At 63.4% G+C, this 14,261-nt stretch overlaps 3 protein-coding genes and 1 non-coding gene across 5 annotated transcripts in view; 2 read left to right on the top strand and 2 right to left on the bottom strand.

The window, feature by feature from the left end:
* RAB40C (RAB40C, member RAS oncogene family) overlaps positions 1–6,949 on the top strand; it is a 29,272-nt gene extending 22,323 nt beyond the window's left edge. For both annotated transcript variants that reach the window (XM_078075034.1, XM_036083497.2), the window contains exons 5-7: positions 4,139–4,216; positions 4,464–4,686; positions 5,187–6,949. In XM_078075034.1, coding sequence (XP_077931160.1) covers positions 4,139–4,216; positions 4,464–4,686; positions 5,187–5,467 — 582 coding nt within the window. In that variant the 3' untranslated portion in view covers positions 5,468–6,949. The remainder of the gene's footprint in view (positions 1–4,138; positions 4,217–4,463; positions 4,687–5,186) is intronic.
* A 153-nt stretch (positions 6,950–7,102) lies between these two features.
* Positions 7,103–11,300, top strand: WFIKKN1 (WAP, follistatin/kazal, immunoglobulin, kunitz and netrin domain containing 1). The gene is made up of 2 exons (XM_036083493.2): positions 7,103–9,071; positions 9,771–11,300. Exons 1-2 carry the CDS (start codon positions 8,901–8,903, stop codon positions 11,244–11,246), a joined length of 1,647 nt encoding a protein of 548 aa, XP_035939386.1. The 5' UTR covers positions 7,103–8,900; the 3' UTR covers positions 11,247–11,300.
* A 311-nt stretch (positions 11,301–11,611) lies between these two features.
* METTL26 (methyltransferase like 26) lies at positions 11,612–13,390 on the bottom strand. Its single transcript, XM_036083502.2, has 6 exons — positions 13,099–13,390; positions 12,783–12,945; positions 12,534–12,593; positions 12,102–12,169; positions 11,920–11,998; positions 11,612–11,843 (listed from the first exon to the last, which is right to left on the bottom strand). The coding sequence occupies exons 1-6, from the start codon at positions 13,293–13,295 to the stop codon at positions 11,796–11,798; spliced, it is 615 nt and encodes a 204-aa protein (XP_035939395.1). The 5' UTR covers positions 13,296–13,390; the 3' UTR covers positions 11,612–11,795.
* Positions 13,391–13,737: 347 nt separating this feature from the next.
* On the bottom strand, positions 13,738–13,808 carry TRNAG-CCC (transfer RNA glycine (anticodon CCC)). The gene has a single exon. It is a non-coding gene; the product is annotated as a tRNA-Gly (tRNA).
* Between the last annotated feature and the right edge of the window lie 453 nt (positions 13,809–14,261).

The raw sequence follows: 14,261 nt of genomic DNA, 5'->3' as shown, positions 1-14,261 counted from the left end.
TTTAAAGATTTTATTTATTTATTTTGACAGAGAGAGACACAAGCAGGGGGAGGGGAGAGGGAGAAGCAGGCTCCCCGCGGAGCAGGGAGCCCGATGTGGGGCTCGATCCCAGGACCCTGAGATCATGACCTGAGCCGAAGGCAGACGCCTAACGACTGAGCCACCCAGGCGCCCCTGCGTGTGTGATTTTACATACACAAGATGAGATGTTGTAAACGCTCGTGTTCACTGTCGCGCACCCTGCGGTTACTGGTGAGCTCTCTTGTGCTCTTTTTGGTTTGAGTATTTTCAGTTGTGCTACGATAAACACATTACTTTTGTAATCAAGAGGAAAACGAAGAGCTGGGGCTCGCTCCCTTGGGTATGATGATTATGGGCTCCTGGCCTCAGCTGCCTGCCTGCTCTGAGTGTCAGCATGGGACAGACCACAGACACGTGCTTGTGAACAGACACTTAGGACCACGAGAGAAAGCCGGGAAGCAGCCTGCACGTTTGCCAGATGACACGTTTTCGGAAAGCAAGTTGCGTTCCCACGTCTGTTCTCAAGCGTCCAGCCTAGCCAGCTGTGTGTTGGCTGTTGCGTTTGCTTTGCTGGTTCTGGGGGTTCTTGTTGTTCTGGGGCCGGAGGAGCCCGTGGTAGGTCTCAGGCCTGGATGGGTGGCAGCAGGCGCCTGTCGTGCTCCCATCCCATCAGGCGGTGGCAGTGAACAGGTGCAGGGGGTCTGCAGGGTGGCACCCACCTGGGTTTGCAGCGGACGGCACCCAGAGTCGTGGGGCTTCTACTTGAGTTTTGTATTTCCTGTCACTCTCCTACCCTCACTTAAGACCAGAGAGAGGCCTTGCAGGTCCCTTAGGGCCCAGGTCACAGAAGCCCCTGGCCAAGCCCTGGCTACTCTCACCTGCCCCACAACAGTGCTGTCTTGTGGCTCTTGCCATGAGTACTTTCTTTCCATGGCCCATGTTTGCTGTTGCTGGGGTCTGAGGTGGCTACTCCTGTCCCTGGGAGGCTGGCGCTGTCGGCTGGGGTCCTCTGGAGTCCCCTGGGGTCCCCTGGGCTCAGTGCAAGGAGGGAGATGGGGGCGGGGTGGGGGGGGAGGTTCTGTTTCATGGAGGCTTTGGGGTCAGCTGGATTAGCACTGGGTGGAGCACGGCTAGGCACTGGTCTGGTGAGAGAGGGTTCAGTTCCTATGAAAAGGGGTTTCCTGTGGGAAATGGTCCAGGGCTCGCAGTTACCATGAAGTGAGTGCTGACGGGGGCACCAGCATGCCACCTGTCACTGCCCAGGTGGGTGGGCATATGGGCCGGGAGCCGTTAGACAGCTGCTCCCCATTTTCTGTGCTGCTTGTGGGAGTGTAGGCAGCGGCTTTCACTCACAGTATTCTGTTCCTTGGGAGCTTTACCATACAAAATGCATTACACATGCCAAAAGTTAAATTCATGAAAAATGCACCTCTGTACCTCGGTTGGGGTGTTGGTGGCACAGGTATGTTCACATTTGTCCAAACTCATCCAACTGTTCATACTTAAAATCTGTGCCTCTTCTGAGGGACAAGCTGTAGCTCAGAAGTAATAACCTTCGGGCACCTGGGTGGCTCAGCCGGTTAAGCGTCAGACTCGGACTCTTGGTTTTGGCTCAGGTCATGATCTCAGGGTCGTGAGATCGAGCCCTGCATCGGGCTCCACACTCAGCACAGAGTCTGCTGGAGATTCTCTCCCTCTGCCCCTCCCCGCCCCCTGCACATGTGTGTGCTCTCCTAAATCAACAGAAATAACCTTGATAGAATAAGGGCACCAACCCCTGGGCCCCGCAGTTCCACTTGTCTGGATTTTATCTTCCAGTGCTGGGGGGGGGGTTTCTTCGCAGGTGTCGCTGATAAGATTAGGTGAAATAACCTGAGCGCCAACAGGGGTACTACCTGATGAGCCTGGCGGAAGGTGCTGGCTGCTGTGGGGCAGGGGGTCCTGGGTGGGGGCTGGGCAGCGTGCACCGTGACCTGGTCTGGGTCAGGAATAAGACAGGAACCAGTTATTCCTGGAGGGATGGGGAGGAGTTCTGTTTGTACCCTGGAGTACCCACTCATTTAAAAAGCCTGAGCACGTAGGACTTCCGTTGATGACAGAAGTATAATATAGTGAAATTTATTCGTCCTTCCTCCTCCTTTGGAACTCACAGCTGGAACCCCTTGGGGTATTCTGGTAATGAAGAACCTGGCCTTGGTTTCTCAGCTGTCCCGCCTGTGCGTGATGCCACCTGTCCTTCCCGGCCACATGCATGATCATTTTCGGTCCCTGCTGCCTACAGTGTGACCCGCTGTGTGTCCTTCCTCCCTGTGACGGGTGTGTGTGGGGTGTCTCCTCTGTCAAGCCCCAGCCCGTCAGACTGGGGCAGCCCCAGACGGGTGGTGGTCGTCGGAGGTTGGGAGGGACAGCCAGGGGTTCCCCAGCGGCCGAGGGGTACAGCTGACACCTGAGCCCAAGGGAGGAGCTTCTGCCCCCTTGCTTGAGCGCTTCAGCCTCACACAGGCTAGCAGAGCTGGAACGTGAGTCCCCGCCCGGACTTCCAGCACGTGGCTGTGCACGGAAACTGCCCTCTGTGAGTTGTTGAGGGTGGGTATCTCCCACGGTCTGCTGTGTGCCCACGTGCACTGCTCGGTGGGTCATCGGTGTGGTGTGCCCGTAGCTTGACTTACTCCGCAGTCCTGGGACTGCCTGTTTAGGCACAGTTCTCATGGGAACATCCTCGCTTATTTCTTGAAGGGGCGTTTCCAGGTTGGGGCGTCAGTGCCGTGGCCCTCCCTGCACACCAACTGGAGGCTTTGTTCCCTGTGCCCCAAGCAGCGGGGTTCGCACCCAGCTACTCACGGGTCCCGTCCAGTCCTACTCTCCAGCGTCCCCGAAACGGGTGCCTTAGCCCTTGACTTCACATGGGTCTGGGCCCATCTGTCCCGAAGGCTGTCCCTCCAGGCCTGGCTCTTCCTCCCCAGCGAGTGTCCCTTCCCGGTCGGCACGTGGCTCCGCACTGCTCAGCTTGAGGCTTTCCGGCCAGAGAGTGGGATTTTGACCTTTGTGCTTACAAGACCTAGGGGCCACGCTTTTGTCTCCCAGAATTGGAAGGACAGTTTTGAGGGGCAGGGCTCATGGTGAGATGGAGGGTGCCCTGTTTTCTTTGATCTCAGCTGCTCCGTGCGGTGTGTGACGGAGACACAGGCTGAACGCAGTCTTGCTGGGGCAGGACAGGGTGGGTCCCGAGCCTGCTTCAGTGTGGCACATAGGGGCAGAGAGAGACAGGGGCCCGCAGCTGCACTCGCTTGGTGGAGTCCCCTCTCTGAGGCTTGTGATAGGTCCCTGAGATATCTAGGGCAGGGACGACGGGCGAGTCATGCAGGTGCACATAGCCCAGAGCTGAGCTCCGACTAATTGGTCTCTGAGGGATATGGCGGGAAAGTCCCCGTAGCAAATGCTCTGCCCGGCTGGTGGGGGCCTGCCGGAGTGACTGGCGTCCTGCTCTGCAAGTTTGGGTTGGAACGCAGAGCCCCCTCCGCTCAGCCCCTGGGTGCCCCGGGCAGAGCAGGCACACTGTTGGACGGAGTGTGGGGACCTGGCTGCTGTCTGCCTGCCAGGCTTGTCCGCAGGGCCTGCCGCACCCTGTAGACCTGTGTAGACTGCCTGTGTTACTTGAGTGATTTTTAAATGATCACAGGTTAATGCGTACAGTGTGTTTACAGCAAAGAAGTTGAAAAAATGCCTATTGTCCCAGCCAAGTACCCCAGATGGGGAGGGGGCAGCATTGAGCCCACGAGATGCCCCGTTGCCATCACCCCACACAGAGGGCATCCGGGCAACACGGGCCTGGCCTCAGTGAGGAGAGGGATACGGAGCTGGCCAGACAGCATGCAGAGCCGGTACCAGGGCTGCCTCCGAAACATGAGAGTCTCAAAGCCATGCATCTCCCACCTTGCCGTGTGTTTAAGTAACCCCCACATGATCTACTGGAAAGCCGTCTGGCCGGAGCCGAGTGCCCTGGCCCCACCTGTTCTGGGAGGGAGCGGTGCTTGGCCGCAGCGGGCACTGTGCCCGGCACAGGACCCCTTCCATCCAGGCGGCCCCAGGCCTCTCGACGCCCGCGTCTCCCTTGCAGGGGATCCTCCTGGTATATGACATCACCAACCGCTGGTCCTTTGATGGCATCGACCGGTGGATCAAGGAGATCGATGAGGTAGGTGTGCACCCGCGGATACCCCTTCAGGGTCACCCTTCCCAGGTGTACACACTCCCATCCCCAGCAGGAAGCCGGGGGGGCCCCATTTGCTGCCCCCCCTTGTGGCCCCGGCTCTGTGTCCCCATAGCACTCGATGGTCAGAGAATGGACAGTGAGGGCCCTGCCCACTTTGGGGCCTGGGAGACAGTGCCAAGAGGGGGTGTCCCATGTTCGTGCCTCTGCTGAGTCCTGTGCCCCCCCCAAGCATGCACCTGGGGTTCCCCGGATCCTGGTTGGGAATCGGCTGCACCTGGCCTTCAAGCGGCAAGTTCCAACAGAGCAGGCGCGTGCTTACGCGGAGAAGAATGGCATGACCTTCTTTGAGGTCAGCCCACTGTGCAACTTTAATGTCATCGAGTCCTTCACCGAGCTGTCCCGCATCGTGCTCATGAGGCACGGCATGGAGAAGATTTGGAGGCCCAACCGAGGTAAGGGGCTGCCCCGGGCTGTGGGCGAGAAAACGGAAACAGACTGGGGCTCCGGCAGCCCGCTTAGGGGCCGGCGTCCCGGGTTGCAGGGGAGGCCAGCTCTCCTCCACTGCTTCCCCGGCCCCCTGGCGGCTGAGCTGGCTAAGCTGGCTCTGTGTGGGGTCCTGGTGTTCCAGGAAGGGACCGTGCAGGACATCCTGTCTGCACCTCAGTGTTGGGAGGCAGTGCTGTGGACTCTGCCCCAGAGTGGAAAGGGAGCAGCTTCTAAGCCTGCCCTCCTAGAGCTGACCCATAAAGGTCCTGGCTGTGTGCTTCCCTGTCCCTCAGCCTGAGCCCCATCCCACCCGAGCTGCCAGAAGGGCCAGGGTGGCTGGAAGCCTATGTCTCCTGCCAGGACACTGGCAGCTGGGGTGGAGTGGTGGGTGTCCAGGGCAGCCCTCTCCAATCCTCGCAGTCTGACCTGTCCCTTCCCCCCACCGCGGTCTGACCCCCATGTGCAGTGTTCAGCCTGCAGGACCTCTGCTGTCGGGCCATTGTCTCCTGCACCCCCGTGCACCTCATCGACAAGCTCCCGCTGCCCGTCACCATCAAGAGCCATCTCAAGTCCTTCTCGATGGCCAATGGCATGAACGCCGTCATGATGCACGGGCGCTCCTACTCGCTGGCCAGTGGGGCAGGGGGCAGCAGCAACAAGGGCAACAGCCTCAAGAGGTCCAAGTCCATCCGCCCTCCCCAGAGCCCGCCCCAGAACTGCTCAAGGAGCAACTGCAAGATCTCCTAGCGGGCAGGCTGGGCACCACCCTGTCCAGTGCGCTCTGGGAGGGCTCGTGCTTGGGGAACGCTTCTGGCCGGGCGCTGGGCCTGGCGCCGTGTGCAGGGAAGGCTTTGGCCACACTGCCCTCGGGAAGCGTGGGGGCACACGGCGCAGGCAGTGGTCTTCCGCCAGACAAGTTCCGTGGGACCGGAGAGAGCTGCGGGGGTCTCGGGGGATCAAGCCCGGGACCCCGCAGTGCGGTGCGGCTGGGAAGTGCCCAGGAGGCGGCTCTGCCTGGCTCCAGCCTCAAGGGGGTGCTGTCTCTGAGGACCCGGGAGGCCTGGCTCCCTTTCTTATTTATATGGAAGATGTTCACCTTTTTGTACATTTTTAAAGGACGGGCGGGGCAGCCTCCACGCAGCCGCATGGTGAGCCCCCGTCAGCAGTGGGTTCAGGCTTTGGGACATTTGGAGAGGGGGAGGGGATTTGAGGCAAAGATGAGGAATCCCGGTCAGGGCTTCAACCTTTGAATTCAGACACTTCATGCGGGGTGTGGGCTGTGCAGCGGCGGGGGGGACACGTGGAAGCTCTGGGCAGTGCACTCGGGCCCATGGCTGCCTCCACCAGCCTTTGTGAACACGGGGGTCGGTGTGTGCCCCGAGATGATTGAGCGGCGGCTCCGGCCCCCAGCGGTCGGCGTGGTGTGGCCGCAGCTTCCTGGGCTCCCGCCAGCCCTCCTAGACAACATCCTGTGCAGTTCGGATGGGCTCTGGGCTGGGGGCAAGGGCTCCGTTCCCCAGTGGACTGCTGGTGTTTCTCAGACATTCCTGTGTCTCAGGGGAAGATGCAGAAGACACTCAGTGGGTGTACACCCACCCGCCCGCTTGTGTCCCGGGGCACCTGGACTCTGTCCTCACCAGATTCTGTTTCGCCGGCCTCGGATGTGACCCCACACCCGCTCCTTGCCTGGCATTGGCCCTCATGGTCGCACGTCACCAAAACCTTTCTGACGCATCTCTTAGTGATGCTGCCTGGACTGGTCCCAGCGGTGGACCCCGAGCCTCTCCTGGAGACCCCACCAGCCAGCCCTGAGCAGGAGGCCTTGCCTCCTCCTGCCGCCTGCTGGCGACTTGGCCGCCGGTCACACTGGTGCTCAGCTCTACCTCCTCCTCACGGCCCTGCCCTCGGCTCTGGGACTCTACATGCTGTGTGTCTGGGAGGCAGGGCGGGGCCGCGGCCTGCGTGTGCGGGGCGTCTGGGGTCCCCAATGAGGCCTGGCCTCAGCAGGCTCAGGCAGGGGAGGCCACACCCATCCTGCCTTGCCTGCGGGGTTGGGGGGGGGGCTTTCTTTGGACTTTGAACCCAGTCACACAGACTTTGTTTTGAGGACGTGGACAGTCCTACGTTCACTTTATCAACACTACTCTTTGCTGCTGTCTGACACGCCATTCCTGTGCTCAGTTTGGACGGTTTTCCTTTCTTTGTACAGTAAACGTGATTCAGCTCTGATTGCCAGGCTGAGAGCCTCTGGTTTTAACTGGCCAGGTGGTAGGTGTGGCTGGTGCCGGCCCTGGCCGTGAGGGCTGAGCCTGGCTGCCGCGGCCACCTCAGTCCAGGCCACACACGGGTCGTTTCTCAGTGGGCCAGACAGGCAGCCCGCCGCACTCCAGAGGCCGCTACTCTCTGCTGCCTCTGAGGGTGGAAAGTGGGACGCCCCGAGCCCCCTCCCATGTCCGTGTAGGCGGGCCTAACTGCCTGAGGGTGGTGGGCATGGAGCCAGGGATGCAGTGGATGACTTGGGGGCTTCCCATCTGCAGAGACTCAGCACGGCCTCCCGGCCCCAGACCCGGGCCTGGGGTGGGAAAGCCACCTGCTAATGGGGTTCAGTCCAGGGGTGTGGTGGCACTGACGGGTGGGGAACCCCTCTGAATGAGCCTCCCCACCCCCTACCTACCGCTCGGGGACCCAGGCCTCTAGCTGCAGCTCTCTGAGGGACTGTCCTGGATCTGGAACCCCCACACCCGCGGTCCCCTTGTATGCATTCTCTGCATCTGGGGCGTCTCTTGGTCTCACTCTGACCAGACAAGGCTTTTATTTCCCTGCCTCCCAGGTCAGAAGGTCAGACGCAGGGCCATGGGACGTTTTCCATTCGCTCTCTGAGCAGATGCTCCTGGGGCCCCAGGCCCCTGGGAAGGGTTTGGAAGGGTAGAGTCCAGCGGCTTTGTCCTGTTGCTGCATTAGATCTCCCTGCCAGGCCTGCCAAGGAGGGGCTTCCATCCCCCCACCCCGCCCCGCCCAGGGAAGGCTCCTCCTCCCAGGGGCTTGAGCAGCTTCTGGGAAACTTGCTGTTTCCAGGGTGCTTTTTAGATGACCTTGGCCTCGGGATTGTGTGGGGCCACAGCTACTGAAATTCAAGTCAGCCCAAGTAAACACTCAGTTCCTCGGCCCCAGCAGCCTCGTTTCCAGTGTTTGCTGCCTGTGTGACTGCTGGCTATGCCGGCCAGCATGGTTTCCTCCCTGCTGAGCGTCCTGGGACCTCACTTCTTTGGTACCTGCCTTGCCTGGTCGTGGAAGAGCCTGGACCTGGAGCCATGCTGGGGGCGCTCCGGAAATGCAAAGTCCTGCCTTGCATCGGCCTCCCCCAACCCCCATCAGCTTTGGGTCACCGGAGGCCTCCACACTAGCAGAAAGGGTTTCAGTTTGACCCCAAGACCTGTTGGCATGTCGTGACCCTGAGAAGGATCACGGAGAAGGTTGTGAGATTTTTTTCCTGCGGAGGGAGCAGAGCGCGTACTCGTTGCGGGGTCGAACACAGAGCCCCTGTGTCTATGGACATGATGAATCTGGGTAAGGGGCTGGTGTGGACCTGCTGTGGGGGAGAGCCAGGCCCTGGGCCAGCTGGGGCGGGTTGGGGAGCCAGAGGGGGTTGGCCAGCCCAGGCCCCTCCTCTGACCTGGGCTGGGAAGGTCTGAGAGGCAGCTTTGACCCCTGGGCCCTTCCATCCCCAGCCCAGTGCCTAGAGGGAGGAGGGGCTCCAATTACAGCCTCCCTCCCCTCCCCTCCCCTCCCCCGCCAGGGCCAGCCCTTCTCTGGCCCTTTTCCGCCCCTCCTGACCCTCGTGGCCAGTGTCTTCCGTGCTCCTGGGCCTCGGCCCCTCCCCAGCCCTCCTCCGCTCCCCACCCCCTGCCCTGTGCTGACCACAGAGGGGCCAGGCAGGGGAGGGGCTGGCGCCACATGCACAGACTCAGAGCTGTGAGAGGCCCGGAACCTACCCAGCCCCTCGCACTGCTGTGGGCTCGGACCTTGGGGGCCAGGGAAGAGCCCTGGGGATCAGTCAGGGGCCCGAGGGCAGGGGCAGCAACCGCAGGCCTGGAAAGGTAGATGCTTTCAGGGGGCAGGCTAGGCAGGGCCTGAGGAAGGACTGGTGGCACATCCCCCACCCCCTGGCCCGGCGGTCCCCATGCTGGCCCCGAGGCCACTCCTGCCGCTGCTCCTCGTGGTTGGGCTGACCTTGGGGGCCAGCCTGCCGCCAGGACCCAGAAGCCACTCGGGCGTGTGCCCCAACCAGCTCAGCCCCAACCTGTGGGTGGATGCCCAGAGCACCTGTGAGCGTGAGTGCGTCAGGGACCAGGTAAGCACAGGCCCTGGTTGGGGGTCAGACAATGTGGGGGGCTCAGGGCACCTTGGGGGCTGGGTGAGTCTGGGGAAGCCCAGCCCTACCCCTGCACCCAGGCCTTGCCCACAGGGGGACCCCAGCAGCTGCACTGCGGCCCCATTCCTGGGAGTCTGCTGCCTCCTCAGGCTCCCCACACTCGGCTGCTGGGGTTTTAGGCTGTTCTGTGTATGAGGGTCCCAGAGGACACCCTCAGTCTTTGCCTTCATGTGTCTGAGATTAAGAGCTCCCTCCTCGCTCCCCAAACCTGCCCACCCCCACCCTAGGACCAGTTGTTCTCAGGACCAGCAAGGTCGAAAGGCAGGGGGGTTCACACGTGGACACCTGCCCTGCAGCCCTACCCTGCACCACATTCAGTGGCCTTGAGCACGTTGTACGTGGCCCCCCCCAACCCCCACCCCTGCCGCGGGCCTTGGTTTCCTCGTTGGTGTGATGAAACCCGCTCTGTGGGGTGAGGACCTGAGGATTCAGTGAGCTTCGGTGACGTGACACACTCGACAGGGTCTGATAGTAGAGCATGGGAAGGAAATTTCTGGGAACGTGTTGGGCTTTCCCCAGGGGAGACAGGTTCCGGGAAGGGCAGCTGGGGCTCAGCTCCCTCTGGACAAGCTGACAGGCGGAGCTAGGGTGCCCACTGAGCTACTCCCCACTCCCCAGGACTGCGAGGCCGCCGAGAAGTGCTGTACCAACGTGTGTGGGCTACAGAGCTGCGTGGCGGCGCGCTTCCCCGGCGGCCCAGCGGTGCCCACGCTGCTGGCCTCGTGTGAGGGCTTCACATGCCCTCAGCAGGGCTCCGACTGCGACATATGGGACGGGCAGCCCGTGTGCCGCTGCCGGGACCGCTGCGAGAAGGAGCCCAGCTTCACCTGTGCCTCGGACGGCCTCACCTACTACAACCGCTGCTACATGGACGCGGAGGCCTGCCTGCGTGGCCTCCGCCTGCACGTTGTGCCCTGCAAGCACGTCCTCAGCTGGGCGCCCAGCAGCCCAGGGCCGCCGGAGCCCACGGCCCGCCCCACGCCCGGGGACGCCCCCACGCCGCCTGCCCTCTACAGCAGCCCAGCCCCACAGGCGGTGTATGTGGGGGGCACCGCCAGCCTCCACTGCGACGTCAGCGGCCGCCCGCCACCCGCCGTGACCTGGGAGAAGCAGAGCGACCAGCGGGAGACCCTGATCATGCGGCCAGACCAGATGTACGGCAACGTGGTGGTCACCAGCATCGGGCAGCTGGTGCTTTACAATGCCCGGCCCGAGGATGCCGGCCTCTACACCTGCACGGCACGCAACGCCGCCGGCCTGCTGCGGGCTGACTTCCCACTCTCCGTGGTCCGGCGGGAGCCGGCCGGGGCCGGGGCACCCACGCCCTCTGGCCCGGCCGAGTGCCTGCCTGACCTGCGGGCCTGCAGCAGCACGGCCCCCGGCCTGGTCCTCTGGCACTTTGACCCACAGCGGGGAGGCTGCATGACCTTCCCTGCCTGCAGCTGCGAGGGAGGTGGCCGCGGCTTCGAGACCTACGAGGCGTGCCAGCAGGCCTGCGCCCGGGGCCCTGGCGATGCTTGCGCGCTGCCGGCTGTGCAGGGCCGCTGCCAGGCCTGGGAGCCGCGCTGGGCCTACAGCCCGCTGCTGCAGCAGTGCCACCCCTTCGTGTACGGCGGCTGCGAGGGCAACGGCAACAACTTTGAGAGCCGCGCGAGCTGTGAGGACGCCTGCCCCGTGCCGCGCACGCCGCCCTGCCGGGCCTGCCGCCTCCGCAGCAAGCTGGCGCTGAGCCTGTGCCGCAGCGACTTCGCCATCGTGGGGCGGCTCACCGAAGTGCTGGAGGAGCCCGAGCCGGGGGGCGGTGGCATCGCCCGCGTGGCCTTGGATGAGGTGCTCAAGGACGACAAGATGGGCCTCAGGTTCTTGGGCACCAAGTACCTGGAGGTGACGCTGAGTGGTATGGACTGGACCTGCCCCTGCCCCAACGTGACGGCTGGCGACGGCCCACTAGTCATCATGGGGGAGGTGCGAGACGGCGTGGCCGTGCTGGATGCTGGCAGCTACGTCCGCGCCGCGAGCGAGAAGCGCGTCAAGAAGATCTGGGAGCTGCTCGAGAAGAAGGCCTGCGAGCTGCTGAACCGCTTCCAGGACTAACCCCGCCCGCCCTGCCTTCCTGTCCTGCTGAATAAAAGCCAGCGCTTCCCCAGACCTCGTGGCCTACAGGTGCTGGACCTCCTGGGGGGCCCTCAGCTGGTGTCCCGCTAGCACACCGGAGCATGGGCTCTAGTCCCAGTTCTGTCCTTGGGAACCTGCGGTTTCCCTGCAGCAGCACAAGCCTCCTGGGGCAGGAGAGCCTAGCAGCCGGCTCAGCCAGCAGGGCCTGAATTCTCACTCCCTCCTCTGTCCCCTCAGCAGAGCAGCCGGTCCAGGAGGGCCCCAAACCCTGACCCCACAGGCCAGACTCCCCCCTGCCCACCACCAGGTGTGGTCCCAGGAGGAGGCATGGTTGACACCAGCAGTGAGCAGCAGACAACACTTTATTCCCAGGTTCTAAGCAGCCCTGTGGCCATCAGCCAAGAGCCCCCAGACCGGGCAAGGCCAGTCCTCATGGCCCAGCCCTGGGAGGCAGGGGCTGGCCTCTGGGTTTGGTCCAGGGGAGGGGGGGATCTTGGTGGAAACACAAACACGTGAGAGCAGGTGCAGTTACTCTTTCCGGAATATCAGGCACTTGTTGTTGGCCGGCATGTCCACCTAGGGCGAGGCGTGGGCTGCAGCGGCTGACCAGGCCCCCAGGGAAGCGGCCCATGCCCCCCGCCCTCCCACCTACCATCCTTTCAAGGAGCAGGCCGCTGGCTTGGCCCAGGTCCTCCAGGAGGGCCGTGTCCCGCAGCCCCCACTCAGGATTCCTGCAGTGAGGGCCAGGCGGGGGAGAAGGTGCAGCTGTGGCTGGGGGCAGCCACCCAGCCCACCTGCCCTCCCAGCCAGGCCCCCCACCTATCCAGCTCTGACCTGCATCTAAGAGTCAGATCAAAATCCACGTTACTCTGCGGAGTGATCTTCCCATTGACGGCATAAGGCTGCGGAGATGGGGACACGGCTCTGCCCGCCACCCACAGACACGGGGTCAGCCATGCCTCCGTGGACACACAGGCAGTCTTGCACGCCGGCACCCAGAGAATGAAAAGGACACACCCCTCCCTGCCCCCAGGGCGGGGGACAGCTGAGGACCAGCTGGTGAGCCAGGGGGTTGGAGGGAGACTGGCAGATGACCAGGAGTATGTTCAAGAAGGAAGACCCTGGGTGCAGGGGAGTCGAGGGAGAAGGCAACTGAAAATACTGCAACCAAAAGGAGGCAGTGCAGAAAGTAGGACGCAGCCGAGACTGGCTGGGATCAGGATTGCCTGCCAGGGGAGGCCCATCATCTCTGGCCGAAGCACTCACCCCATAGGTGATCAGCAGCGCCTTGGGTTTGAGCAGATGTCCCGCTGCCCTGAAGAGCCCCTGGGGAGTGAGGAAGCGGGATGTCAGTGAGGAGCTTTCTCTCCCCAGGCACCTGAAAGAGCCCTCGGCCTCTCTGGCCAGAGACTCAGCCTGACCTCCTCAGGCCTCAGTGCCACCCTGCTCCCTCCCGCTGCACCCAGAGGGCTGCCCCGCGGCGCAGGTGGGTGGCTTGCCCACGCGCCCACAGACCTCGGTGCAGTTCAGGGGGCTGATGTGGATCATGTTGATGCACAGCAGCAGATCCAGCGACTGGGGCAGGATCCCGCCCCAGTGCTCCCAATCCCAGGTCACGTCCAGGTACAGCGGGGCCTTCACGTTGGACAGCCCCTGAGCCTGAGTGGTGGCCGAGATGCTGTAGAAGGGCAGCACATGGTTGAGGGGAGCTGAGAGGGGTCCCCCGGTGGCGTGGGGAGTCGGGACAGCGGAACAGGCCCTGCTCCGCCTGACCCCGCGCCCCGCCCGCTCTCGCCAGCCGGGGCCTCGCCTTTCCCGCGCCCCGCCGCACCTGTCCAGGCAGCGCTGGTCCACGTCGGACGGCTGCCACTCGGCGTGGGGGAAGGCCCGCGCGAAGTGGGCCGTGTGCTGGCCGGAGCCCGAGGCCACCTCCAGCACGCGGACGCCGCGCTGGGCCGGGTCCATGTACTGCCGCAGCACGCGTAGGATGGGCTCCTTGTTCCGCTCGGCCGCCGCCGCCACCAGCATCGCAGCAGCTCAGCCGGCCCGCCGGTAGCCGCAGTCAGTCGCCGCGAGACCCACCAGGCGCCGCAGTCCGACGCCGCGCGGCCCGCCGGGAGTTGTAGTCCGGCGCCGCGAGGCCGGCCGGGAGTTGTAGTCCGGCGCCGCAAGGCCGGCTGGGAGTTTAAAGGGCCGGCAGCCGCAGGAGGTGCACCGGGAGCCGCAACCCCGGCGAGGTCATTGGTCGGTTGAGTTGGGGTCGCTGGCTTACAGGCGACCGTCAGCTCAGTACCCAGTGGCCCATGGCCGCTCCGGCATTTTCATGGAGCTTGTCACTCTCTCATTCTCCAAAATTGCCTTGTCCGCGTTGCTCCGGAATGGGTGTTTCCTTGTGGTCTTCTTTCCTTTTGAAATCAGTGTCGTTAGCGAGAATTAGTTTGTTGAGATGGGGAAAATGAAAACTACCACATGCGCCGCCCGGGAATCGAACCCGGGTCGCAAGAATGGGAATCTTGCATGATACCACTACACCAGCGGCGCTGCTGACACACTACCCGCCCGCGAGATTTAAGGGATTGTGACGCAACCTACCGGCGCGCAGAAGTACCATAGTGCATGCGCACTGCCCCTGGGCGGAGGGGGAGGGGGGAATGCCCGCCCCAGCGCCCAGAAGCCGGCGGGCGGGTTGGGGTGGGAGCCCTGGGACTGGTCGGGTCCGCGTGAAGTGGGGACGGGGGCAGTCTCGCGGTGTCACCTGGGCCCCCAGCGCTAGAGCAGACAGAGCGGGCCTAAGGGACGAGGGCTGGGGGCCACGATTCGCGCCCGCGCCTTGGAAACCATGGCAACTGCGGGCGTCCGGAGCCGGTGGGGCGTGGCTACGATAGCGTTCCCTGTGGGCGGGCCTTCGTGGCTGGGCGGGGCTCGTGTCGGCTGGGCGGGGCTCGTGTCAGCTGGGCGTGGGTGGAGCGGTCCTGGCCGGCAGGGACCGGACGG

This window comes from Halichoerus grypus, chromosome 6 (assembly GCF_964656455.1).
Source record: "Halichoerus grypus chromosome 6, mHalGry1.hap1.1, whole genome shotgun sequence".
Classification (NCBI taxonomy): Eukaryota; Metazoa; Chordata; class Mammalia; order Carnivora; family Phocidae; genus Halichoerus; species Halichoerus grypus.
This window is presented reverse-complemented; position numbering and strand designations above follow the sequence as displayed.